The following is a 27,682-nucleotide window of genomic DNA, read 5'->3' as shown; positions in this document are numbered from 1 at the left end:
AGTCACACATGGTGGGGGGTCCCAGTCCCTCCAGTCACACATGGTGGGGGGGGGGGGGGGTCACTGATGGTTTGGGGTTGCTTTGCTGCTTCAGGCGCTGGATGTCCTGACCATGTGCATGGCATTATGAAATCTGAAGGCTATCAAAGAATTCTGGGGGGCAATGTAGGGCCCGGTGTCAGAAAAATGGGTCTCTGTCAGAGGTCATGGGTCTTCCAGCAGGACAATGACCCAAAGCACACGTTAAAAAAAACCCAGAAACGGTTTCAGACAAAGTACTGGAGAGGACTGAACTGGCCAGCAATGAGTCCAGATCTCCATCCCATAGAGCTCCTGTGGAGAGATCTCAGACCAGCAGTTGGGGAAAGGAACCTTCCAATCTGAGAGACCCGGAGCAGTTGGTGGAAGAAGAGCGATCCAAAATTCCAGTAGAGAGGTGGAAGAAACTCATTGATGGTGACAGGAAGCCATTGATGATTTCAGGTATTATTTTCAAGGGGTGTGCTACCAAATATTACATTGGAGGTGCCAATAATTCTGTCCAGTCCATTTTTGGGGTTTTGTGGAGGTGCCAATAATTCTGTCCAGTCCATTTTTGGGGTTTTGTGGAGGTGCCAATAATTCTGTCCAGTCCATTTTTGGGGTTTTGTGGAGGTGCCAATAATTCTGTCCAGTCCATTTTTGGGGTTTTGTGGAGGTGCCAATAATTCTGTCCAGTCCATTTTTGGGGTTTTGTGGAGGTGCCAATAATTCCGTCCAGTCCATTTTTGGGAATTTTGCTTGGAATGTGTCAGATTTGGCTTTTTGTTTCTCCACTTTTTTGTGTCATACCAATAAAAACAAAAGAAATAAACATGAGAATGCCGAAACATTTGTCATTGCAACAATTTTCTGGGTGAAGTGGTGCGTTATCTGACAGGAATGCAGGTGGGGGGGGCAGCAAGATTTTTGGCCATGACTATGTATGCATGGAAGGCAATCGGTGGGAAAAAAACTGTGCAGCCCCCATCATTTTCCATCTGTGGTTGATATTTCTTTAACCATCTGCTGCCCAGGGCCATTCTGACATACCCCAAACACACCTCCAAGACCACCACTGCCTTGCTGAAGAAGCTGAGGGTGAAGGTGATGGACTGGCCAAGCATGTCTCCAGACCTGAACCCTATTGAGCATCTGTGGGGCGTCCTCAAACAGAAGGTGGAGGAGCGCAAGGTCTCTAACATCCACCAGCTCCGTGATGTCGTCATGGAGGAGTGGAAGACGGAAGGTGGAGGAGCGCAAGGTCTCGAACATCCACCAGCTCCGTGATGACGTCATGGAGGAGTGGAAGACGGAAGGTGGAGGAGCGCAAGGTCCCGAACATCCACCAGCTCCGTGATGACGTCATGGAGGAGTGGAAGACGGAAGGTGGAGGAGGGCAAGGTCTCTAACATCCACCAGCTCCGTGATGTCGTCATGGAGGAGTGGAAGAGGACTCCAGTGGCAACCTGTGAAGCTCTGATGACCTCCATGCCCAAGAGGGTTAAGGCAGTGCTGGAAAATAATGGCGGCCACACAAAATATTGACACTTTGGGCCCAATTTGGACCTTGTCACTTAGGGGTGGAGTCACTTTGGTTGCCAGAGGGTTAGACATTAATGGCGGTGTGTTGAGGTATTTTGAGGGGACAGTAAATTTCCACGTTGTACAAGCTGTACACTGACTACGTCACATTGTAGCAAAGTGTCATTTCTTCAGTGTTGTCACATGAAAAGAGAGAATCAAATATTGACACAAAATGTGAGGGGGGGGGGGGGACGGGACTCACTTCTGGGAGATAATATATATATGTTTTAAGCACAGGCCCTGGAGAATTTTTTTTTTTTTTATTTTGCAAATTTTTACAGCTGTTTTACTGAATTTAAGAGCACATAAACACATTAGAAAACTGATTTTTTATTTTTTCTTTTATTTATTTTTTACAGAATAACAGTTTTTAGTCACACAGGAGATCTGGGGATAGAATTATTGCTCTCGCCGTGATGTTTGCAGGGATACCTCACACGTGTGCTGTGAACAGCGTTTACATATGCATGCAGGACCTATGTATGTGTTCATATTTGAGAGTGTGGAAATGGCAGCACACAGCAGTGGGAGGAGCATCTTCTTGTAAAAAGATTGAGCGGCTGTTTACTTCCCCCCCCCATGCTCCATTCAAAGCAACCCACAATGCAGCACATTCCAGAGACTTGAAGGATGGGTGTATGGAGCACGGCCCACCTCCTCCAATCACAACATGCTTTCCATTGTGGGACTGTAGAGTACGGGGGGGGGGGGGTGAAAGTCGAAACTTGTGATGGGTGCCTATCGCAGATGCAGCCGCTGATCCTGACCCTCGCAGCACCGGAAGCTTTGAATAAATTATTTTCATTTTCATTACATACTTTATTTTGGATCCGGCGATGTCATCACTGAGTCTCTGTACTTCTCTATGCAATGCAGACAGATCGTGGCTGGTAGGAGGGGCCAGCAGGGTGCTGTACACAGCTTCCTTAAAACATCAGTGCACCCTGCTTCAGCACTCCTCCTGAGAGCAAATGATGGGATGGCTGATGGAAGGAGTGATGCAAATATCAAAATGGCTTGATGGGTGTAGACCAGGGGTGGGCAACTGTGGCCCTCCAGCTGTTGTAGAACTACAAGTCCCATGAGGCATTGCAAAACTGACAGTTACAAGCATGACTCCCAAAGGCAGAGGCATGATGGGACTTGTAGTTCACCAACAGCTGGAGGGCCACAGTTGCCCACCCCTGCTCTAGGCACATTAATCAAGTGAATATACTCAGAGAGGTGACCGGCCTCAGGTGATACACAGAGATGAAACCAATCCTCCTACATAAGTTGTACCTGTTTATCTGTCGCCCTCTCTTCTCTACAGCCATTTGCACAGCCTTTCTGAGCTTCAGCTGGAGGGCCACAGTTGCCCACCCCTGGTGTAGATTAATCTAGAGGAGTGGGCGTTCCTAGGCAGGCTGGATTTGCGTGCAATAAAACCTACGAAACATCCGCCTGTGATGCTCCGCCTCCATTATTGAAGGAACTGAAATCCAAAGAAAGGGGTGGGGCCAGTCTGAGGAGGAAAGGGCAGATTGACAGCCTCAGCTCTGTGCCTGTGTGCTGTTTGGAGGGGGATGTCTATCCCTTCCCTCCAATCAGCTCTCATTGAGTGCAAATTCAGCTCCCCAGCCCCCTGCTTTCTGAGTTCTCAGGCAAGCTTTATAAATTCTGCACTCTGAACGGATGTCGAGAAGAGGGGGCTGCAGATAAACAGGTGCAACGTATGTAGGAGGATTTGTTTCATCTCTGTGTATCACCTGAGACCGGCCACTTCACTGGGTATATGTGACAGGCGATTGACATTCCATCAGAAATCAGAACCATACATGTCGCAATTATTGAACGACTTCAAGAAAAAGAAGCCCAGATCGATTCTAATCGGATCGGATCCTCGACATGCAGTCGCATAAATCCCCAATCGGCGTTCTGTTCGAGGCTGGAGAACGAGCCGCCACCCGGCGCTGGGAATACGGATCCCTTCCCCATCTCCACCAAAAACAGGTGTAAGGGCCCCATTTGTCTCCTGGAGCCCGTCCAGAGGAGACGTCCCAGAATTCCCTTCTCCGGGTTGGGTTCAGAAACTCGTTCACCTGTAAATGCTGAACATGTCAACGGAAACTCGATCCCGTCAAATACGCGCGGTGACGAGGCTAGCGCTGGGACGGGGGCCAACTATGTGAACTTTCACCGACGACTCCCCCCCCCCAACCCGCCACCAAGCGGCCCCCAGCCTTGTTACTGAGCTCACTGCTGCTGCACCGGGGCCAGATCTGAGATCTGAGAACTTAATGATTTATGAGGAGGGTCGGGGTGGACGGCCTGCAGACAGCCGGGCTACTAATGACATTAACCCCGCAGCCCTCAGCTGGGGACACATTTGTACTATGAATATGGGAGGTCTTCACCCCGGGGGGGGGGGGGATATGTGACCTGCAGCCAAATAAAGACACCCGACAGCTGAAGGTGCCTCGTGCACAACTCCCGCACATCGACCCGCTCATGTCCACCCTATCAGAATGATGGATCAACGTATTCCCCGATACCATCATCCAATCAGAATACAACAACGCACAGAAGATTCACAGTGTACACAATATTTATATCCGGAGGGCGGTGATGTCACTCTGTATAATATATCTTATATCTGGAGGGTGGTGATGTCACTCTGTATAATATATCTTATATCTGGAGGGCGGTGATGTCACTCTGTATAATATATCTTATATCTGGAGGGCGGTGATGTCACTCTGTATAATATATCTTATATCTGGAGGGCGGTGATGTCACTCCTGTATAATATATCTTATATCTGGAGGGCGGTGATGTCACTCCTGTATAATATATCTTATATCTGGAGGGCGGTGATGTCACTCTGTATAATATATCTTATATCTGGAGAGCGGTGATGTCACTCTGTATAATATATCTTATATCTGGAGAGCGGTGATGTCACTCTGTATAATATACCTTATATCTGGAGGGCGGTGATGTCACTCTGTATAATATATCTTATATCCGGAGGGCGGTGATGTCACTCTGTATAATATATCTTATATCTGGAGGGCGGTGATGTCACTCCTGTATAATATATCTTATATCTGGAGGGTGGTGATGTCACTCTGTATAATATATCTTATATCTGGAGGGTGGTGATGTCACTCTGTATAATATATCTTATATCTGGAGGGCGGTGATGTCACTCTGTATAATATATATTATATCCGGAGGGCTGTGATGTCACTCCTGTATAATATATCTTATATCTGGAGGGCGGTGATGTCACTCTGTATAATATATCTTATATCTGGAGTGCGGTGATGTCACTCTGTATAATATATCTTATATCTGGAGGGCGGTGATGTCACTCCTGTATAATATATCTTATATCTGGAGGGCGGTGATGTCACTCTGTATAATATATCTTATATCTGGAGGGCGGTGATGTCACTCTGTATAATATATCTTATATCCGGAGAGCGGTGATGTCACTCTGTATAATATATCTTATATCTGGAGGGCGGTGATGTCACTCCTGTATAATATATCTTATATCTGGAGGGCGGTGATGTCACTCTGTATAATATATCTTATATCTGGAGGGCGGTGATGTCACTCTGTATAATATATCTTATATCTGGAGGGCGGTGATGTCACTCTGTATAATATATCTTATATCTGGAGAGCGGTGATGTCACTCTGTATAATATATCTTATATCTGGAGGGCGGTGATGTCACTCTGTATAATATATCTTATATCTGGAGGGCGGTGATGTCACTCTGTATAATATATCTTATATCTGGAGGGCGGTGATGTCACTCCTGTATAATATACCTTATATCTGGAGGGCGGTGATGTCACTCTGTATAATATACCTTATATCTGGAGGGCGGTGATGTCACTCTGTATAATATATCTTATATCTGGAGGGCGGTGATGTCACTCCTGTATAATATATCTTATATCTGGAGGGCGGTGATGTCACTCTGTATAATATATCTTATATCTGGAGGGCGGTGATGTCACTCTGTATAATATATCTTATATCTGGAGGGCGGTGATGTCACTCTGTATAATATATCTTATATCTGGAGGGCGGTGATGTCACTCCTGTATAACAGAACATATGTGGGGATCTTACGTTTGGTTGCAACACCCCTGGTAATAGGTAGGTGCTGATAACTAGCTCAGGGAGGTAAGTGAACCGGAGGTGGTTGGTCCCTCTACTGGCAGGTGCAGCCGCTGCCCGGCCAGTGACATCTGATCGGGTGTGACAATGTTCCTGTGTATTGGGGGCTCTGTGTATAAGAGAATCCAGTGGGATTGTGGCTGTTAATCCGTCGATAACTGTATCCCCACATGAACCCACGCTTTGCCCTTGTAGGATATTTTTACTGCAGGGTAACACTGACCTCATCCAGAGCGCGGGCCTGAAATAACCTCTTCACCCCTCCTCTCTGGCCATACAGGGGCCGGCCCGCAGCTTTACAGACATATTCATTCTCAACAACAATTCCTTAAAGTGTAAGAGAACCTTTATGTGGTGCGAGTTGTGTGCTGGGGCCACAGTGAGGAACGGAGATCCTGACAACCCAATGTGTGGGACTGGTCAAGGACTCAAAATATTCGCGTCCATTCTGCAGGACAGATTAAAGAGATTAAAGTACCCCCCCATCCCCCTCCTATGCAGCTATACCAGCTTCCACTTTTCTGGGAAGGATTTCCACTGGATTTTGAAGTGTGTCTCTGTACCACTGAGCCAAAAGAACATTTGTGAGGTCAGGTACTGATAGAGGATGGGAAGACCTGGCTCACCATCAATGATCTAATTCATCCCAACGGTGATCAGTAGGGTTGAGGTCAGGGCTCCGTAAAGGACCACTCAAGTTCCTCCACCACAAACCAAGTCTTTAAGGAACTGGCTTTGTACACAGGGTACAGTCCTGGTGGAACAGAGAAGGGTCTTCACCAAACTGTTACCACTGGATTTTGAAGGGTGTCTCTGTACCACTGAGCCAAAAGAACATTTGTGAGGTCAGGTACTGATATAGGATGGGAAGACCTGGATCATCATCAGTGATCTAATTCATCCCAATGGTGATCAGTAGGGTTGAGGTCAGGGCTCCGTAAAGGACCGCTCAAGTTCCTCCACCACAAACCAAGTCTTTAAGGAACTGGCTTTGTACACAGGGTACAGTCCTGGTGGAACAGAGAAGGGTCTTCACCAAACTGTTACCACTGGATTTTGAAGGGTGTCTCTGTACCACTGAGCCAAAAGAACATTTGTGAGGTCAGGTACTGATATAGGATGGGAAGACCTGGATCATCATCAGTGATCTAATTCATCCCAATGGTGATCAGTAGGGTTGAGGTCAGGGCTCCGTAAAGGACCACTCAAGTTCCTCCACCACAAACCAAGTCTTTAAGGAACTGGCTTTGTACACAGGGTACAGTCCTGGTGGAACAGAGAAGGGTCTTCACCAAACTGTTACCACTGGATTTTGAAGGGTGTCTCTGTACCACTGAGCCAAAAGAACATTTGTGAGGTCAGGTACTGATATAGGATGGGAAGACCTGGATCATCATCAGTGATCTAATTCATCCCAATGGTGATCAGTAGGGTTGAGGTCAGGGCTCCGTAAAGGACCACTCAAGTTCCTCCACCACAAACCAAGTCTTTAAAGAACTGGCTTTGTACACAGGGTACAGTCCTGGTGGAACAGAGAAGGGTCTTCACCAAACTGTTACCACTGGATTTTGAAGGGTGTCTCTGTACCACTGAGCCAAAAGAACATTTGTGAGGTCAGGTACTGATAGAGGATGGGAAGACCTGGCTCACCATCAATGATCTAATTCATCCCGACCTGGCTCAGCATCAGTGATCTAATTCATCCCAATGGTGATCAATAGGGTTGAGATCAGGGCTCTGTACAGGACAACTCAAGTTCCTCCACCCCAAACCAAGTCTTTAAGGAACTGGCTTTGTACACAGGGTACAGTCCTGGTGGAACAGAGAAGGGTCTTCACCAAACTGTTACCACAAAGTTGGAATAACACAACTGTCTACAATGTCTTTATATGATGGAGTATTTCCAGTACCCTTCACTGGAGACACCTGAACTCGATAATCTGAAGAAGTGTCCACATTCTTTGGGCCATATAATGTATTAGTTTTGAGTGTGATGTCCCCGTTACCATTAATGGTAGAGTTCATTACTCATAAGTTTACAAGAACAAAACGGATGTCGGATGAGAAGATCTGGCTCACCATGTGCAATCCAATCAATCCAATTGACACTCAAGCTCCTCTACACCAAACTGGCCAAACCATGTCTTTATGGAGCTTGCTTTGTACACATGCGAAAAAGTCACCGCAGGCCATCCCCACTTCAGTCTATCCTGAATACTGCGGCCAGACTCATCCACCTTACGAACCGCTCCGTATCCGCCACCCCCCTCTGCCAATCCCTCCACTGGCTTCCGATTGCCCAATGGTTAAAATTCAAAATGCTAACATTAACGTACAAAGCTATTCATAATACTGCCCCAAACTACATCACCGATCTGGTATCCAAATACCACCCAAACCGTACTCTCCACTCTTCACAAGACCTCTCCAGTTCCCTGGTTTCCTCCTCCCATGCCCGTCGCCAGGACTTCTCCAGGGCTTCCCCCATCCTCTGGAACTCCCTACCCCAATCCATCAGACTATCACCTACTCTCCTCACCTTTAGGCACACTCTGAAAACCTACCTCTTCAGGGAAGCCTACCCCGCCCTCAGCTAATTGCCGATCTCCTCCACTCTTCCTACCACTCCATCCCCCACAGCTATTTCCTCCTGTACCACCATCCCCTCCCTTCTAAAATGTAAACTCCAAGGAGCAGGGCCCTCGAACCCCTCGTGTATTGAATTGTATTGTTACTGTACTGTCTCCCATTATAATGTACAGCGCTGAGCAAACTGTTGGCGCTATATAAATCCTGTATAATAATAATACAGTCATGGTGGGACAGACAAGGGTCTTCACCAAATTGTACATTTTATGAGCTTGTTGGACATCCCATTCCAAAACCATGGTCATTAATATGGAGTTGGACTCCTTTGTGGCTTTAACATCCTCTACTTCTCTGGAAAGACTTTCCACAAGCTTTGGCAGGGTGGAAATTTGTGCACATTTGTGGAGGTCAGGTACTGATTTTGGTTAAAAAAAAAAAAAAGTGGCTCCAAATACTTGTTCCAATTCAATCCAAAGATGTTCAGTAGGGAGGAGGTCAGGGCTCTGGTAAAACCATGTCTGTAGTCATGTCAGAATAGAAAAGAGTCTTCTGCAAACAATACCCTATATGAGCTTTTTGGACATCCCATCCCAAAACAATGGCCATTATTATGGCGTTGGCCTCTTTTGTGGCCTCCACTCTATTGGGAAGGCCTTCCTTACAACTTTGGATGATGTCTATAGGAAATCTGTGCCTGTTTCTGAGGTCAGGCACTGATATTGAATGAGAACACCTGGCTCACAATTGAATACATCTCAAAGGTGTTCAGTAGGGTTTTGAGGTCAGGGCTCTGCACAGGACACTCACATTCCTTCACAGCAAACTGGTCAAACCATGTCTTTATGGCGCTAGTTTTGTACACAGGGGACAGTCATGATGGAACAGTAAAGGGTCTTGACCAAACTGTTACCGCAAAGTTGGAAGAGCGCAATGGTCTACAATGTCTTGGCAGGGCTGAAGCTCCCATATCACAGCACCTGCTGCAGCCTGGAGCGCCCACTCTGCTTATCACTGGAGGCTTTCAGGGAGACACCAAGGGGATGCCCCCATCTACAGTGGTCACTGCAGCATCCTAGGGGCTGGTGAGAGGGCTATTCCCAGGGATCTCTGACAGCAGGATACAAGGGTACCCAATCCATACCACACTTAGACTGCACCTATACCGCATTATACTGAACCTTTACTGCATCTGAACCAAATCTACTTTGCACCTGTGCCGAAACTATACTAAACCTATACTGCATGCAGGTTAACTGGGACTGTCAAGTGCAAAGCTGCTCCTAAAGGGCCCCAACGTTAGCCGGCAGAAGAACATCTCAAAAGACTGCCCCTCCCATAATAACAATTCAGCAAGCCCCCTTTGTTTCCCTGTCCTCTCCACTACCCTCCTTTTCTTTTTTAAAGTCCATACCCAGTCAGTCTAGGACTAGCATAGCCGCCATCAATGCACTCTGGCAGTACAGTTCCAGAACTCAGTAGATTACTTGACTACTGCTCACTACTGCACTTGTATGATGGAGTATTAACAGTACCCTCCGCTGGAGACCCTGAACTCAAATCATTTGGTTTTGGAATCAGATGTCCATCAAGCTCATATAGGTGAATTGGTCAGGGACCTTACATTGTATTTCCTGACGTTGTCTTGGTGTAAGCTGCCTGTGCAGTGGTGTACGTAGGCAACACAAAAACGTGCGCCCCCCCCATCCCCATCCAGCATCTTTCCTCCCCAGGCCGGGCTCCCTCTCCCATCCACAGCCAGCACCCTCTGCTCCGCTCTTGCTGGATCCCCACACAATGGGCGCCGGCTGCTCCCAGGCAGCACTCACCGATCAGTAGAGCCTCCTTGCTGATCCGGCCGCTTGGCTCCTCCTCTCCTCCTCCTCCGGCCTGTGTGCCCCCTGCAGATCTGGCAGCCACCGTCCTCTCATGGATAGGATCCCATGTAGTGGAGACTGCTGCAAGCAAGCCTGCAAACACAACGGCTCCTGTGTGTCACTCCCCCCTGAAAAATGCCGCCCAAGGCAAACGCCTTCTTTGCCTGGCAAGGAACTCACCGATCAGTAAAGTCTCCTTCCTTGTCTGGCCGCTTGGCTCCTCCTCTCCTCCTCCTCCAGCCTGTGTGCCCCCTGCAGATCTGGCAGCCACCGTCCTCTCACAGATCGGATCCCATGTAGTGGAGACTGCTGCAAGCAAGCATGCAAACATAACGGCTCCTGTGTGTCACTCCTCCCTGAAAAATGCCGCCCAAGGCAAACGCCTTCTTTGCCTGGCAATGCCAATTCACCTGTCAGGGTCCTGTCCATGGCAGAAGTTCTGGAAGATCTGGCATGTCTGCCAGTACTCTACATGGCCGCAGAAGTACACATCAGCCTCAGTCTGGTGCCAGACAACCTTTATAAGGAGGCTCATCACTTCCTCTAGTTGCTGGATGATCTCTAGCTCCTCGTGCCCTGGTCCTGGTTCCTGTGATTCTGACCCGTGATTTCCTGTTACCGACTTGGCTTGCTCCTGGACCTGTCTACTCTGCGTTACCCCGGATCTGACCTCGGCTTGGCTTATGGATACTCTCTATTTCGCTCCTCTGTGTATGACCTCGGCTATCCCATCTGACTACGTCTGCTCTGATTCCCACCTGGTACCTGACCTTGGCTTGAACCGACTACCCAGTAAACACCTAAATCCCGGAAGGGCTTACATACCACACACAGGCGCCTCCTGTCTGCAGACCTATCTCCGTGCACCAGCTGTGCTCCTGAGTGGACCACCAACCAGCACTCCTACAGGCGACCTGTGCAACTTTGGGCCTGACCCCCGCTGTACCACTCTCAGGGGAGTCCGGAACTTAGCCGCAAGGGAAGCCCTCTCTCCATTGGCCTCCATCACCAGGTACGTGATACTGAGGTTCTCCATCACCAGGTACGTGATACTGAGGTTCTCCATCACCAGGTACGTAATACTGAGGTTCTCCATCACCAGGTACGTGATACTGAGGTTCTCCATCACCAGGTACGTGATACTGAGGTTCTCCATCACCAGGTACGTGATACTGAGGTTCTCCATCACCAGGTACGTGATACTGAGGTTCTCCATCACCAGGTACGTGATACTGAGGTTCTCCATCACCAGGTACGTGATACTGAGGTTCTCCATCACCAGGTACGTGATACTGAGGTTCTCCATCACCAGGTACGTGATACTGAGGTTCTCCATCACCAGGTACGTGATACTGAGGTTCTCCATCACCAGGTACGTGATACTGAGGTTCTCCATCACCAGGTACGTGATATAGCCCCTGCCTACAGCTTCACTCTAAACTCCATCCACAAGCCAGTAATCAAAGTCTTGGACCCAGGAACGGACTGAACTTTATTTAAAAAGCAAGGCGTCGACAAAAGACTGCCTGAGCCACCGTGCACCGACCTCCGTCCACAAGTCTCCTCATAACAAGGTCTCCTGTGCTGGCCCAGCTAATGGATTACCTCCGATCTATCAGCGGGCCGAGGAAGCGGATGATTCATTTCTGCTGTCCTCCCAGGTTTTTATAAACCGGCCCGACCGCGATCATTAGTAATTCAATTTTCTCTTTTTATTAGCCCGCGCTTATCTGCCGGGCTCGCCGGCGAGAGCCTGACCTCTCCTCACACGGGTAAATGTTTCAAATCTTCTCCCTGATTAATTTTGCCAGTTAAAGTGGAGCTTTTAAAAAGAAGAAGGAGCAAGAATGGGAAGGCTGATAGGCCTCGGCGACGTATAAAGTTTAATGTTGATTGTGATGGAATTTCTAATGGCGAGGGAATTGATTGAAGGCGGCAATTACGCGGCGATAGTAACTCAGGCAAAATGGCCGGCGGATCCTTCCCCGGCTGCCGCGTTTTGGTTATTTAAAACAATCCAATTTGCAAGGATAATTATATATTAGTGTTTTATCTGCCCTTAGGAATGAACACAGGGTGTGTTTTTCGGGCTATTTTTTTTCCCCGCTCTGATACGGGGACCCTGCATTAGCGGCTTATTGCTGCAAATTACTTGATATCTGCTTTCCTTCACATAAAGAGGAAATTGGGCAATTCATTACATGGCGAGAGGTGGACAAGGTGGTGCGAGAGCCTGGCACAAGGCTGCCCTCTGATGGGCGCTTCCTGTAAAACGGCAACCTGGAGGATCACGGATTTACCGGATTCAGAGTATTTCTACAAGCCGGGACAAGCGATGAGATCCAGATAATCAAAGATATAAAAGGTTACATGTCGTGATTTACCGCCCCGCACCGAAACAAGAGGGTGCAACTTTGTGCATGTGCAACTGTTGGGATTGACATTTTCTACACAATACCCACAAGAGGTCACTACAAATGAAGGTTGTAGAAAGCTTTGACTAGTCCAGTGGTCTCCACACTGAGCCCTTTGCTGGCCTTTTCGGGCACTTGGGGCACTGTTCCTCCCACTGACACCAACAATGAGGCACCAATCCATCCACTGACACCGACAATGGAGCACCATTACTTCCTCCTTATAATGACACCAACAATGGAGAACTATCTCCCCCACCATCACCACCACCCTGAGACCAACAATGGGGCACTATTCATTCCACTGACACCAACAATGGAGCACCAATCCCTCCACTGACACCAACAATGGGAAACTATTCCCTCCACTGACACCGACAATGGGAAACTATAACTTCCACTGACACCGACAATGGGGCACTATTCCTTCCACTGACACCAATAATGGGGCACCAATCCCTCCACTGACACCAACAATGGGAAACTATTCCTTCCACTGACACCAACAATGGGGCACTATTCCATCCACTGACACCGATAATGGGGCACTATTCCATCCACTGACACCGATAATGGGGCACTACTCCTTCAACTGACACCGATAATGGGGCACTATATCTCTCACTGACACCAACAATTGGGCACCATTCCTTCCTCCTTATAATGACACCAACAATGGAGCACTATCTCCCTCCCATCACCACCCTGAGACCAACAATGGGGCACTATTCCTTCCACTGACACCAACAATGGAGCACTACTTCTCCACTGACACCAACAATGGAGCACTATATCCACCCCACCACCCTGACACAAACAATGGGGCACAATTCCTTCCACTGACACCAACAATGAGGAACAATTCCTTCCACTGGCACCAATGGGGCATAATTCCTTCCACTGACACCAACAATATGGCACCATTCCTTTCACTGACACCAACAATGGGGCACCATTCCTTTCACTGACACCAACAATGGGGCACTATTCCTTCTAGTGGTGCACTGAAATGAAAATTCTGGTGCCAAAACCGAAAATTCAGAATGCACTTCGCTGAGAACCAAAACCAAAATGGACAGTTTTTAAAAATGTAGATTTTTCAAAAGCAATTTTTTTGGGAAAAAATCCACTTTAATGAATAAGAAAAAAAAAAACATAACAAAATACCCCTTTTTTTGTAAAATATGAAAGATGATGTTACAGCGAGCAAATAGATACCCAACATGTCATGCTTTAAATATGCACACGTGGAATGGCGCCAAACTACGGTACTTAAAAAAAATCTCCATGGGCGTCGCTTTAAAAAATTTCTACAGGTTACCAGTTTAGAGTTCCAGAGGAGGTATAGTGCTAGAATTATTGCTCACGCTCCGACGTTCGCTGCAATACCTCACACGTGTAGTTTGAACACCTTTTACATATGTGGGCGTGGCCTACATATGCGTTCACCACTGCGAGCGAGCACAGGGGCACTTTAAACATTTTATTTTTATTATCCCTTTAAAAAAACAGAACCAAAAGTGACATGGCTCCGGTCCTCCAAGGGCATAGAGATGAGTGGCGGCCATCTTTCCTTCACTGATCTCTATGCCCAGCGCCAGGATCGTTGGATGGGTTCTCAGGTGAGGTTGAGAACTATCGGGTGGTGGGGGCGGGGCTATTTTCGGCACCTGTATCTCCAAAGACCAATAGGGGTATTTTTCAGCTGAAACGTTTTGGCCGACAAAATTTCAGTGCAACCCTAATTCCTTCTACTGACACCAACAAAGGAGCACCATTTCACCCCCCCCCCCCCCCCAAACCCCGACACCAAAAATGGGGCACGATTTCTTCCAACAACACCAACAATACAATGACACCAGTACAAACAATGACACCAACAATCAAGCACCATTTTACCCCCCCAAACAACACCAAAAATGGAGAACTATTTCTTCCACCGCCACCAACAATGGAGCACCATTTCACCCCCACACCAAAAATTGGGCACCATTTCTTCCACCGACACCAACAACTGAGCATTCACCCTCCCCCCACCTTCACACCAACAATGGAGCACCATTTCACCAAGCCCCCCAAACCCTGACATCACAAATGGGGCACTATTTCTTCAACTGACACCAACAATTGAACAATCACCCCCCCCCCCCACCTTGACACCAATAATGGAGCACCATTTTACCCTTCCCCTCAAACCCTGACACCAAGAATGGGGCACTATTTCTTCCACTGACACCAACAATTGAGCAATCACCCCCCCCCCCCACCTTGACACCAACGATGGAGCACCATTTCACCAACCCCCAAACCCTGACACCAAAAAATGAGGCACTATTTCTTCCACTGACACCAACAATTGAGCAATCACCCCCCCCCCCCACCCCCCCACCTTGACACCAACAATGGAGCACCATTTCACCAACCCCCAAACCCTGACACCAAAAAATGGGGCACTATTTCTTCCACTGACACCAACAATTGAGCAATCACCCCCCCCCCCCCCCAACCTTGACACCAATGATGGAGCACCATTTCACCAACCCCCACCCAAACCCTGCCACCAAAAATGGGGCACTATTTCTTCCACTGACCCCAACAATTGAGCTATCACCCCCCCCCCCCCCCCACCTTGACACCAACGATGGAGCACCATTTAACCCCCCCCCCCACCCAAACCCTGACACCAAAAATGGGGCACTATTTCTTCCACTGACACCAACAATTGAGCATTGAGATTGGTATCTGCTGCCCATTGCACAGAAGGTGAAGTCGTATTTGCACAATACAAAGCATCCGCTGCAGATTTAGGGAAATATTGAAGCTGAAACCGATCAGATGATATTATCCACGGCGGATGTGACACCAATATACACAATCATTGATCACCAACACGCACTAGACGTGACAACGTGGGCCATGAAGGAACTGACTGACCTCAAATGTAAACAAAGGAAATACTTATTGCAGCGCCTGGAGTACAAGTGCCGTATTTGTCACTCCATAAGACGCACCTAGGTTTTAGAGGACTGCGGACACAGTACAGGAGATGACCAGAGACTGCGGACACAGTACAGGAGATGACCAGAGACTGCGGACACAGTACAGGAGATGACCAGAGACTGCGGACACAGTACAGGAGATGACCAGAGACTGCAGACATAATACAGGAGATGACCAGAGACTGCGGACACAGTACAGGAGATGACCAGAGACTGCGGACATAGTACAGGAGATGACCAGAGACTGCGGACACAGTACAGGAGATGACCAGAGACTGCGGACACAGTACAGGAGATGACCAGAGACTGCGGACACAGTACAGGAGATGACCAGAGACTGCGGACACAGTACAGGAGATGACCAGAGACTGCGGACACAGTACAGGAGATGACCAGAGACTGCAGACATAATACAGGAGATGACCAGAGACTGCGGACACAGTACAGGAGATGACCAGAGACTGCGGACATAGTACAGGAGATGACCAGAGACTGCGGACACAGTACAGGAGATGACCAGAGACTGCAGACATAATACAGGAGATGACCAGAGACTGCGGACACAGTACAGGAGATGACCAGAGACTGCGGACACAGTACAGGAGATGACCGGAGACTGCGGACATAGTACAGGGGATGACCAGAGACTGCAGACACAGTACAGGAGATGACCGGAGACTGCGGACATAATACAGGAGATGACCAGAGACTGTGGACACAGTACAGGAGATGACCAGAGACTGCGGACACAGTACAGGAGATGACCAGAGACTGCGGACACAGTACAGGAGATGACCAGAGACTGCGGACACAGTACAGGAGATGACCAGAGATTGCAGACACAGTACAGGAGATGACCAGAGACTGCGGACACAGTACAGGAGATGACCGGAGACTGCAGACATAATACAGGAGATGACCAGAGACTGTGGACACAGTACAGGAGATGACCAGAGACTGCGGACACAGTACAGGAGATGACCAGAGACTGCGGACACAGTACAGGAGATGACCAGAGACTGCGGACACAGTACAGGAGATGACCAGAGATTGCAGACACAGTACAGGAGATGACCAGAGACTGCAGACATAGTACAGGAGATGACCGGAGACTGCAGACATAATACAGGAGATGACCAGAGACTGTGGACACAGTACAGGAGATGACCAGAGACTGCGGACACAGTACAGGAGATGACCAGAGACTGCGGACACAGTACAGGAGATGACCAGAGACTGCAGACATAATACAGGAGATGACCAGAGACTGCGGACACAGTACAGGAGATGACCAGAGACTGCGGACATAGTACAGGAGATGACCAGAGACTGCGGACACAGTACAGGAGATGACCAGAGACTGCGGACATAGTACAGGAGATGACCAGAGACTGCGGACACAGTACAGGAGATGACCAGAGACTGCGGACACAGTACAGGAGATGACCAGAGACTGCAGACATAATACAGGAGATGACCAGAGACTGCGGACACAGTACAGGAGATGACCAGAGACTGCGGACATAGTACAGGAGATGACCAGAGACTGCGGACACAGTACAGGAGATGACCAGAGACTGCAGACATAATACAGGAGATGACCAGAGACTGCGGACACAGTACAGGAGATGACCAGAGACTGCGGACACAGTACAGGAGATGACCGGAGACTGCGGACATAGTACAGGGGATGACCAGAGACTGCAGACACAGTACAGGAGATGACCGGAGACTGCGGACATAGTACAGGAGATGACCAGAGACTGCAGACATAATACAGGAGATGACCAGAGACTGTGGACACAGTACAGGAGATGACCAGAGACTGCGGACACAGTACAGGAGATGACCAGAGACTGCGGACACAGTACAGGAGATGACCGGAGACTGCAGACATAATACAGGAGATGACCAGAGACTGTGGACACAGTACAGGAGATGACCAGAGACTGCGGACACAGTACAGGAGATGACCAGAGACTGCGGACACAGTACAGGAGGTGACCAGAGACTGCGGACACAGTACAGGAGATGACCAGAGACTGCAGACACAGTACAGGAGATGACCGGAGACTGCGGACATAGTACAGGGGATGACCAGAGACTGCAGACACAGTACAGGAGATGACCGGAGACTGCGGACATAGTACAGGAGATGACCAGAGACTGCAGACATAATACAGGAGATGACCAGAGACTGTGGACACAGTACAGGAGATGACCAGAGACTGCGGACACAGTACAGGAGATGACCAGAGACTGCGGACACAGTACAGGAGATGACCGGAGACTGCAGACATAATACAGGAGATGACCAGAGACTGTGGACACAGTACAGGAGATGACCAGAGACTGCGGACACAGTACAGGAGATGACCAGAGACTGCGGACACAGTACAGGAGGTGACCAGAGACTGCGGACACAGTACAGGAGATGACCAGAGACTGCAGACACAGTACAGGAGATGACCGGAGACTGCGGACACAGTACAGGAGATGACCAGAGACTGCGGACACAGTACAGGAGATGACCAGAGACTGCGGACACAGTACAGGAGATGACCAGAGACTGTGGACATAGTACAGGAGATGACCAGAGACTGCAGACCTTTCGGGAGCGGAAGGGGGGGGGGGGGAGTGGGTACTCGAATATGACAGGTACCCGCTCCCGCTCCCGCAGAGTTGTCCTCCCTCTCCTGGGACACGTGACAGTTCCCAGAAGACTGCTGGACCATTCACACTAAAGATGCAGGCGCCAGGGAGAGAAGACGGTGAGGACACGGCTGGACCGAGGAACAGGATTTGCTGCACAGAAGAGCCGAGCGGCTGGCCGGTATTCTAACACCATGGTGGTCATCAGCAGCACAACATACTTTATATATATACAGTATATGCCTACATATTATGAACCTACCTTCTCGGACGGTGGGGGACGGTGTCTTGGTGGGAGGAAGTCTTCTCAGTCGGTGTTTGGAGAGATGGACCAGCGCCCGCGGAGAGCTTCTTTTCACAGTTACCGGGGACTTTACCCGGGGAGAGCTCTTCCTGCGGAGGACGTACCGACTCTTCACAGTCAGAGGAGGGAGAGGTGAGGCCTTCTTCTCTACAGGAGACCTGGAAATAAGAGGAGACAGATATGGGGTTAGTGGATATTAAACTACATCAAAGGTATAAACTTCTGGCTTCGAGATAAAAACACCGACCTCAGATGGAATTTTCTTTTTTCTTAAAAAATCATGTGTACAGTGAACTTTTACGATAGCACAAATGGGGCCCAAAGAATGTAAAACAAAACCCCAACCCCCCAAAAAAAATAAATAAATGAGTCCATTAAAAGATAAAATAGAAAAAACAGCTTTTGCTGCAATTCTCCTCTTCAGTCCACAGCGCCCACCCTGCAGTAATAATTGTCCACAAATAGATGTCACCAATCTTTCAGTTTCAGCCTCAGGAGTACTATTGCACTAAATTGCGTTGCATGTGTCATTTCGTGAGCAGAACTCCGTTCAGTACTGACCACCCTTGTGTGTGACCTTGGCTTAGCTCCTGACCATGACTCTCACCAAAATCCTACTGATCACCCATGTATGACCATGGCTTGGCTCCTGACCATGACTCTCTCACCTACATCCTATTGACCATCCATGCATGACCTTGGCTTGGCTCCTGACCATGACTCTCATTTACATCCTACTGACCACACATGTATGACCTTGGCTTGGCTCTACATCCCACTGTTCACCTTTGTATGCCCTTGGAAAAGCTCCCGACCACGACTCTCTCACCTATATCCTATTGGCCACCCATGTATGACCTTGGCTTGACTCCCAACCACGACTCTCTCATCTGCATTCCTACTGACCATCCATGTATGACCTTGGATTAGCTTCCGACTATGACTCTCACCCACATCCTACTGACCACCCATGTATGACTTCACTTGGCTTCTGACCATGACTTCACCAACTACATCCTACTGATCACCTGTGTATAACTTTAGCTTGGTTTCTGACCATGACTTCCTCATCTACATCCGACTGACCACCCATTGTATGACCTTGGCTTGGATTCTGACCATGACGCCCTCATCAGCATCCTACTGACCACCCATTGTATGACTTCACTTGGCTTCTGACCGTGACTTCCTCATCTACAGCCTACTGGCCACCCATGTATGACCACGGCTTGGCTCCTGAACATGACTCCCTCATCTACATCTTACTGACCACCCATTGTATCACCTCAAATGGCTTCTGACCATGACTTCCTCATCTACATTCTGCTGATCACCCGTGTATAACCTTGGCTTGGCTTTTGACCATGACTCTCTCAGCTACAGCCTACTGATCACCTGTGTATGACCTCACTTGGCTTCTACCAATGATTTTCGCATCTACATCCTACTGATCACTTGTGTATGACCTCAGTTTGGCTCTTGACCATGACTCTCTCAGCTACAGCCTACTGATCACCTGTGTATGACCTCGGCTTGGCTCCTGACCATGACTCTCTCAGCTACATCCTACTGACCACCCATTGTATCACCTCACTTGGCTTCTGACAATGACTTTCTCATCTACATCCTACTGATCACTTGTGTATGACCTCGGCTTAACTCCTGACCATGACTCTCTCAGCTACAGCCTACTGATCACCTGTGTATGACCTCTGCTTGGCTCCTGACCATGACTCTCTCAGCTACAGCCTACTGATCACCTGTGTATGACCTCGGCTTGGCTCTTGACCATGACTCTCTCAGCTACAGCCTACTGATCACCTGTGTATGACCTCGGCTTGGCTCTTGACCATGACTCTCTCAGCTACAGCCTACTGATCACCTGTGTATGACCTCGGCTTGGCTCCTGACCATGACTCTCTCAGCTACAGCCTACTGATCACCTGTGTATGACCTCGGCTTAGCTCCCGACCATAACTTTCTCATCTACATCCTACTGATCACCTGTGTATGACCTTGGCTTGGCTCCTGACCATGTCTCTCTCATCTACATCCTACCGATCACTCATGTATTACCTCGGCTTGGCTTCTGATCACGACTCCCTCGTCTACATCCTACTGACCACCCATTGTATGACCTCACTTGGCTTCTGACCATGACTTCCTCATCTACATTCTACTGATGACCCGTGTATGACCATGGCTTGGCTTCTGACCATGACTCCCTCATCTACATCTTACTGATCACCTGTGTATGACCTCAGCTGGGACTTTGACCACAACACCACTACGCTCCAGTTCCTCATTGCTGGTCTTATTCCGCATCATTTTGGCCTACCAGAGGTGTCAGATTTCCACCAGCTGCTAGGCCCAGTTCCCAACAGTGACTCTCATCCCTAGCCAAAGGGCTACCCTGCTGACCACCCCCAGGAGCAGCTACTAACAAACTGGACCTTTAGCACTCATGCCACTTTGTGCCTCGCACTTCCTGTTACTCCCCGGGGTACGTGGACCAGAGCTGAATAGGAAGCCCTCGTCATTTCAGCCCCTAACCAGGTCAGTGATAGCATTGGATCGTTTTAATCCACTGAATGTGTAATAAACACCACCGTGGACTCTTGTGTGTGGCGCTCTCATTACTAATTTACAGAAGGTTGTTTTCTCGATGTTTTCATCAGAAAGACAAGTCAGGTAGTCCTACTGCACACCTTATGGAATCGACCAAGATAAACAATCACAGGAACATAGGGGGAAGATCTACATCATCAGGATGTCTAGCCACTTGCCCTACAGAAAATTTACTCCCCTTCATGACCAGGCCATTTGTTCTGCTATATGGAGCTGCGCTACTTTAACTGAAAATTGCGCGATCATGCAACACTGTGCACACATTCAATTTGTATCATTTTTTTCACACAAATAGAGCTTTATTTTGCTGGTATTTGATTACTACTGTTTTTTTTTATATTTTGCTATAGAAAGGAAAAAAGACTGAAAATTTTGAAGACTGAAAAATATATCCAATAAAAAAAAAAATTTTAAAAATAAAATTTCTTCATAAATTTAGTCCAAAATGTATTCTGCTACCTGTCTTTGCTAAAAAAAAAAATATCCCAATAAGTGTACATTAATTGGTTTGTATGAAATTAATAGCGTCTGCAAAATGGCGGAATAGATACTGGAATTTTTTTTTTTATACTAGTAATGGTGGCGATCAGCAACTTATAGCGGGACTGTGATAGTACGGCGGGCATTCTGGCACTGACTAATTGCCACAGAGGCTTCCGTACCAAATATTAACACAGATTTTCTCAGGTGTTCAAATACTTATGTTCAGCATCAGGGACGGACTGACCATTTGGAAACTTGGGCACTGCCCAAGGGCCCGGGGTCAGTAGGGAGCCCCATGAGATGCCCCTGGTACCTTTTTCATAGGCTTTTTTGAGTTTGGGCAAGGACACAGGGGCCCCATGATCCCCTATTGCCCGGGGGCCCTATGAGTTGTCAGTCTGCCCCTGTTCAGCAGTGCAAGACAAATACATTCTTTACAAATCATACAGTGTGATTTCCTGAATTTTTATTTTAAATTCTGTCCTCGGAGTGGGAATGCCCCTACAATGTGAGTGTCAGACCCCTCCATGATTTCTAAGTGGGAGAACTTGCAAAATCACAGGGGTTCAAATACTTCTGTTCCTCACTGTATATATATATATGCATACATACACACACATACAACCTCAATGCTCTGTGTAATTGGGCAACTATGTGGCAAATGAGGTTTAATGTTGATAAATGTAAGGTTCTGCACTTGGGGGGTAGGAATATGCATCATACATACTAGGGGGGGTACAACTGGGGGAATGAATGATGGAGAAGGATCTGGGGGGGGACAGTGGTGGAGAAGGATCTGGGGGGGGTCAATGGTGAAGGATCTTGGGGGGGGGGGTCAATGGTGGAGAAGGATCTGGGTGGGGGGTCAATGGTGGAGAAGGAACTGGGGGTTCTGGTAGATCACAAACTTAATAATGGCAGCAATGCCAAGCTGCGGGTTCTAAAGCGAGCAAAATCCTCTCTTGTATCAGGAGAGGTATAGACTCCAGAGAGAGATATCATCCCCCCCCCCCCCCGGTAAAAATCAGAAGTCAATATGCAGTTCAGTTTTGGGCACCAATTCACAAAAAGAACATTGGGGAACTGGAGAAAGTACAGAGAAGGGAAATCAAACTGATAAGAGGCATGGAGGAGATCAACTATGGGGAAAGATTAGAGGAACTGAATATATTCTCTACTGAGAAGAGGAGATTAAGGGGGATATGATCTCCATGTATAATACATAAGGGGGGGATATGATCTCCATGTATAATACATAAGGGGGGATATGATCTCCATGTATAATACATAAGGGGGATATGATCTCCATGTATAATACATAAGGGGGGATATGATCTCCATGTATAATACATAAGGGGGGATATGATCTCCATGTATAATACATAAGGGGGGGATATGATCTCCATGTATAATACATAAGGGGGGATATGATCTCCATGTATAATACATAAGGGGGGATATGATCTCCATGTATAATACATAAGGGGGAGGGTATGATCTCCATGTATAATACATAAGGGGGGATATGATCTCCATGTATAATACATAAGGGGGAGGGTATGATCTCCATGTATAATACATAAGGGGGAGGGTATGATCTCCATGTATAATACATAAGGGGAGGATATGATCTCCATGTATAATACATAAGGGGGGATATGATCTCCATGTATAATACATAAAGGGGGGGGGATATGATCTCCATGTATAATACATAAAGGGGGGATATGATCTCCATGTATAATACATAAGGGGGATATGATCTCCATGTATAATACATAAGGGGGATATGATCTCCATGTATAATACATAAGGGGGAGGGTATGATCTCCATGTATAATACATAAGGGGGAGGGTATGATCTCCATGTATAATACATAAGGGGAGGATATGATCTCCATGTATAATACATAAAGGGGGGGGGGGATATGATCTCCATGTATAATACATAAAGGGGGGGGGATATGATCTCCATGTATAATACATAAAGGGGGGATATGATCTCCATGTATAATACATAAGGGGGATATGATCTCCATGTATAATACATAAAGGGGAAGGGATATGATCTCCATGTATAATACATAAGGGGGGATATGATCTCCATGTATAATACATAAGGGGGGATATGATCTCCATGTGTAATACATAAGGGGGGATATGATCTCCATGTATAATACATAAGGGGGGATATGATCTCCATGTATAATACATAAGGGGGGGATATGATCTCCATGTATAATACATAAGGGGGGATATGATCTCCATGTATAATACATAAGGGGGGATATGATCTCCATGTATAATACATAAGGGGGGATATGATCTCCATTTATAATACATAAGGGGGGGATATGATCTCCATTTATAATACATAAGGGGGGGATATGATCTCCATGTATAATACATAAGGGGGGATATGATCTCCATGTATAATACATAAGGGGGGATATGATCTCCATGTACAATACATAAGGGGGATATGATCTCCATGTACAATACATAAGGGGGATATGATCTCCATGTACAATACATAAGGGGGGATATGATCTCCATGTATAATACATAAGGGGGGGATATGATCTCCGTGTATAATACATAAGGGGGGATATGATCTCCGTGTATAATACATAAGGGGGGATATGATCTCCGTGTATAATACATAAGGGGGGATATGATCTCCGTGTATAATACATAAGGGGGGATATGATCTCCGTGTATAATACATAAGGGGAGGATATGATCTCCGTGTATAATACATAAGGGGGATATGATCTCCATGTATAGTACATAAGGGGGGATATGATCTCCATGTATAATACATAAGGGGGATATAATCTTCATGTATAATACATAAGGGGGGATATGATCTCCATGTATAATACATAAGGGGGATATGATCTCCGTGTATAATACATAAGGGGGGGATATGATCTCCATGTATAATACATAAGGGGGGATATGATCTCCATGTATAATACATAAGGGGGGATATGATCTCCATGTATAATACATAAGGGGGGATATGATCTCCATGTATAGTACATAAGGGGGGATATGATCTCCATGTATAATACATAAGGGGGATATAATCTTCATGTATAATACATAAGGGGGGATATGATCTCCATGTATAATACATAAGGGGGATATGATCTCCATGTATAATACATAAGGGGGGATATGATCTCCATGTATAATACATAAGGGGGGTATGATCTCCATGTATAATACATAAGGGGGGTATGATCTCCATGTATAATACATAAGGGGGGTATGATCTCCATGTATAATACATAAGGGGGGGATATGATCTCCATGTATAATACATAAGGGGGGATATGATCTCCATGTATAATACATAAGGGGGGATATGATCTCCGTGTATAATACATAAGGGGGGGATATGATCTCCGTGTATAATACATAAGGGGGGGATATGATCTCCGTGTATAATACATAAGGGGGGGATATGATCTCCGTGTGTAATACATAAGGGGGGATATGATCTCCGTGTATAATACATAAGGGGGGATATGATCTCCGTGTATAATACATAAGGGGGATATGATCTCCATGTATAATACATAAACGGGAAGGGATATGATCTCCATGTATAATACATAAGGGGGGATATGATCTCCGTGTATAATACATAAGGGGGGGATATGATCTCCGTGTATAATACATAAGGGGGGGATATGATCTCCGTGTATAATACATAAGGGGGGGATATGATCTCCGTGTGTAATACATAAGGGGGGATATGATCTCCGTGTATAATACATAAGGGGGGATATGATCTCCGTGTGTAATACATAAGGGGGGATATGATCTCCGTGTATAATACATAAGGGGGGATATGATCTCCGTGTATAATACATAAGGGGGGATATGATCTCCATGTATAATACATAAGGGGGGATATGATCTCCGTGTATAATACATAAGGGGGATATGATCTCCATGTATAATACATAAGGGGGGATATAATCTCCGTGTATAATACATAAGGGGGGGATATGTCTCCGTGTATAATACATAAGGGGGATATGATCTCCATGTATAATACATAAGGGGGATATGATCTCCATGTATAATACATAAGGGGGGATATGATCTCCATGTATAATACATAAGGGGGGATATGATCTCCATGTATAATACATAAGGGGGGATATGATCTCCATGTATAATACATAAGGGGGGATATGATCTCCATGTATAGTACATAAGGGGGGTCTGATCTCCATGTATAATACATAAGGGGGGGATATGATCTCCATGTATAATACATAAGGGGGATATGATCTCCATGTATAATACATAAGGGGGGGATATGATCTCCATGTATAATACATAAGGGGGGATATGATCTCCATGTATAATACATAAGGGGGGATATGATCTCCATGTATAATACATAAGGGGGGATATGATCTCCATGTATAGTACATAAGGGGGGATATGATCTCCATGTATAATACATAAGGGGGATATAATCTTCATGTATAATACATAAGGGGGGATATGATCTCCATGTATAATACATAAGGGGGATATGATCTCCATGTATAATACATAAGGGGGGATATAATCTCCATGTATAATACATAAGGGGGATATGATCTCCATGTATAATACATAAGGGGGGTATGATCTCCATGTATAATACATAAGGGGGGTATGATCTCCATGTATAATACATAAGGGGGTATGATCTCCATGTATAATACATAAGGGGGGATATGATCTCCATGTATAATACATAAGGGGGGATATGATCTCCATGTATAATACATAAGGGGGGATATGATCTCCATGTATAATACATAAGGGGGGATATGATCTCCATGTATAATACATAAGGGGGATATGATCTCCATGTATAATACATAAGGGGGGATATGATCTCCATGTATAATACATAAGGGGGGATATGATCTCCATGTATAATACATAAGGGGGATATGATCTCCATGTATAATACATAAGGGGGTATGATCTCCATGTATAATACATAAGGGGGATATGATCTCCATGTATAATACATAAGGGGGGATATGATCTCCATGTATAATACATAAGGGGGGATATGATCTCCATGTATAATACATAAGGGGGGGATATGATCTCCATGTATAATACATAAGGGGGGGATATGATCTCCATGTATAATACATAAGGGGGGTATGATCTCCATGTATAATACATAAGGGGGGTATGATCTCCATGTATAATACATAAGGGGGGTATGATCTCCATGTATAATACATAAGGGGGGTATGATCTCCATGTATAATACATAAGGGGGGATATGATCTCCGTGTATAATACATAAGGGGGGATATGATCTCCGTGTATAATACATAAGGGGGGGATATGATCTCCGTGTATAATACATAAGGGGGATATGATCTCCATGTATAATACATAAGGGGGGATATGATCTCCATGTATAATACATAAGGGGGGATATGATCTCCATGTATATAACATAAGGGGGGATATGATCTCCATGTATAATACATAAGGGGGGATATGATCTCCATGTATAATACATAAGGGGGGATATGATCTCCATGTATAATACATAAGGGGGGATATGATCTCCATGTATAATACATAAGGGGGATATGATCTCCATGTATAATACCTCGGTTCCCAGTACGGTTGCGTTTCCCAGTGCGGGCGGCGTGCCATTAGAACTAATGGCACCCGCCCGCGGGACCACAATTCTCTGTGCAGGTGGTGCGGCTGCACGGATTTTTGTGCAGATCTGCAGCGGCACCACCCGCACAGATGTGACCCGGGGGTCAAATAGTAGTTTCAATTTTTTTTGCCACACAATATTACCACAAAGGCCTAGGAAACTCAACATTTCAGTTGTCAGGGTGGTGGAGTTTTTTTTTTTTTTTTTGGGGGGGGGTTATGTACTTAACTTTTTTATTTCAT

At 46.7% G+C, this 27,682-nt stretch overlaps 1 protein-coding gene across 1 annotated transcript in view; it reads right to left on the bottom strand.

Moving 5' to 3' along the window:
* Positions 1–6,967: 6,967 nt before the first annotated feature.
* LOC149431547 (uncharacterized) overlaps positions 6,968–27,682 on the bottom strand; it is a 37,392-nt gene continuing 16,677 nt past the window's right edge. The window contains exons 3-5 of the mRNA XM_089665486.1: positions 18,575–18,774; positions 10,200–10,340; positions 6,968–7,050 (exon numbers count right to left, since the gene is read on the bottom strand). Coding sequence (XP_089521612.1) covers positions 6,968–7,050; positions 10,200–10,340; positions 18,575–18,774 — 424 coding nt within the window. The remainder of the gene's footprint in view (positions 7,051–10,199; positions 10,341–18,574; positions 18,775–27,682) is intronic.

Source organism: Staurois parvus, unplaced genomic scaffold (genome assembly GCF_062004578.1).
Source record: "Staurois parvus isolate SC_StPar_1 unplaced genomic scaffold, SC_StPar_1.0 ptg002211l, whole genome shotgun sequence".
Classification (NCBI taxonomy): domain Eukaryota; kingdom Metazoa; phylum Chordata; class Amphibia; order Anura; family Ranidae; genus Staurois; species Staurois parvus.
This window is presented reverse-complemented; position numbering and strand designations above follow the sequence as displayed.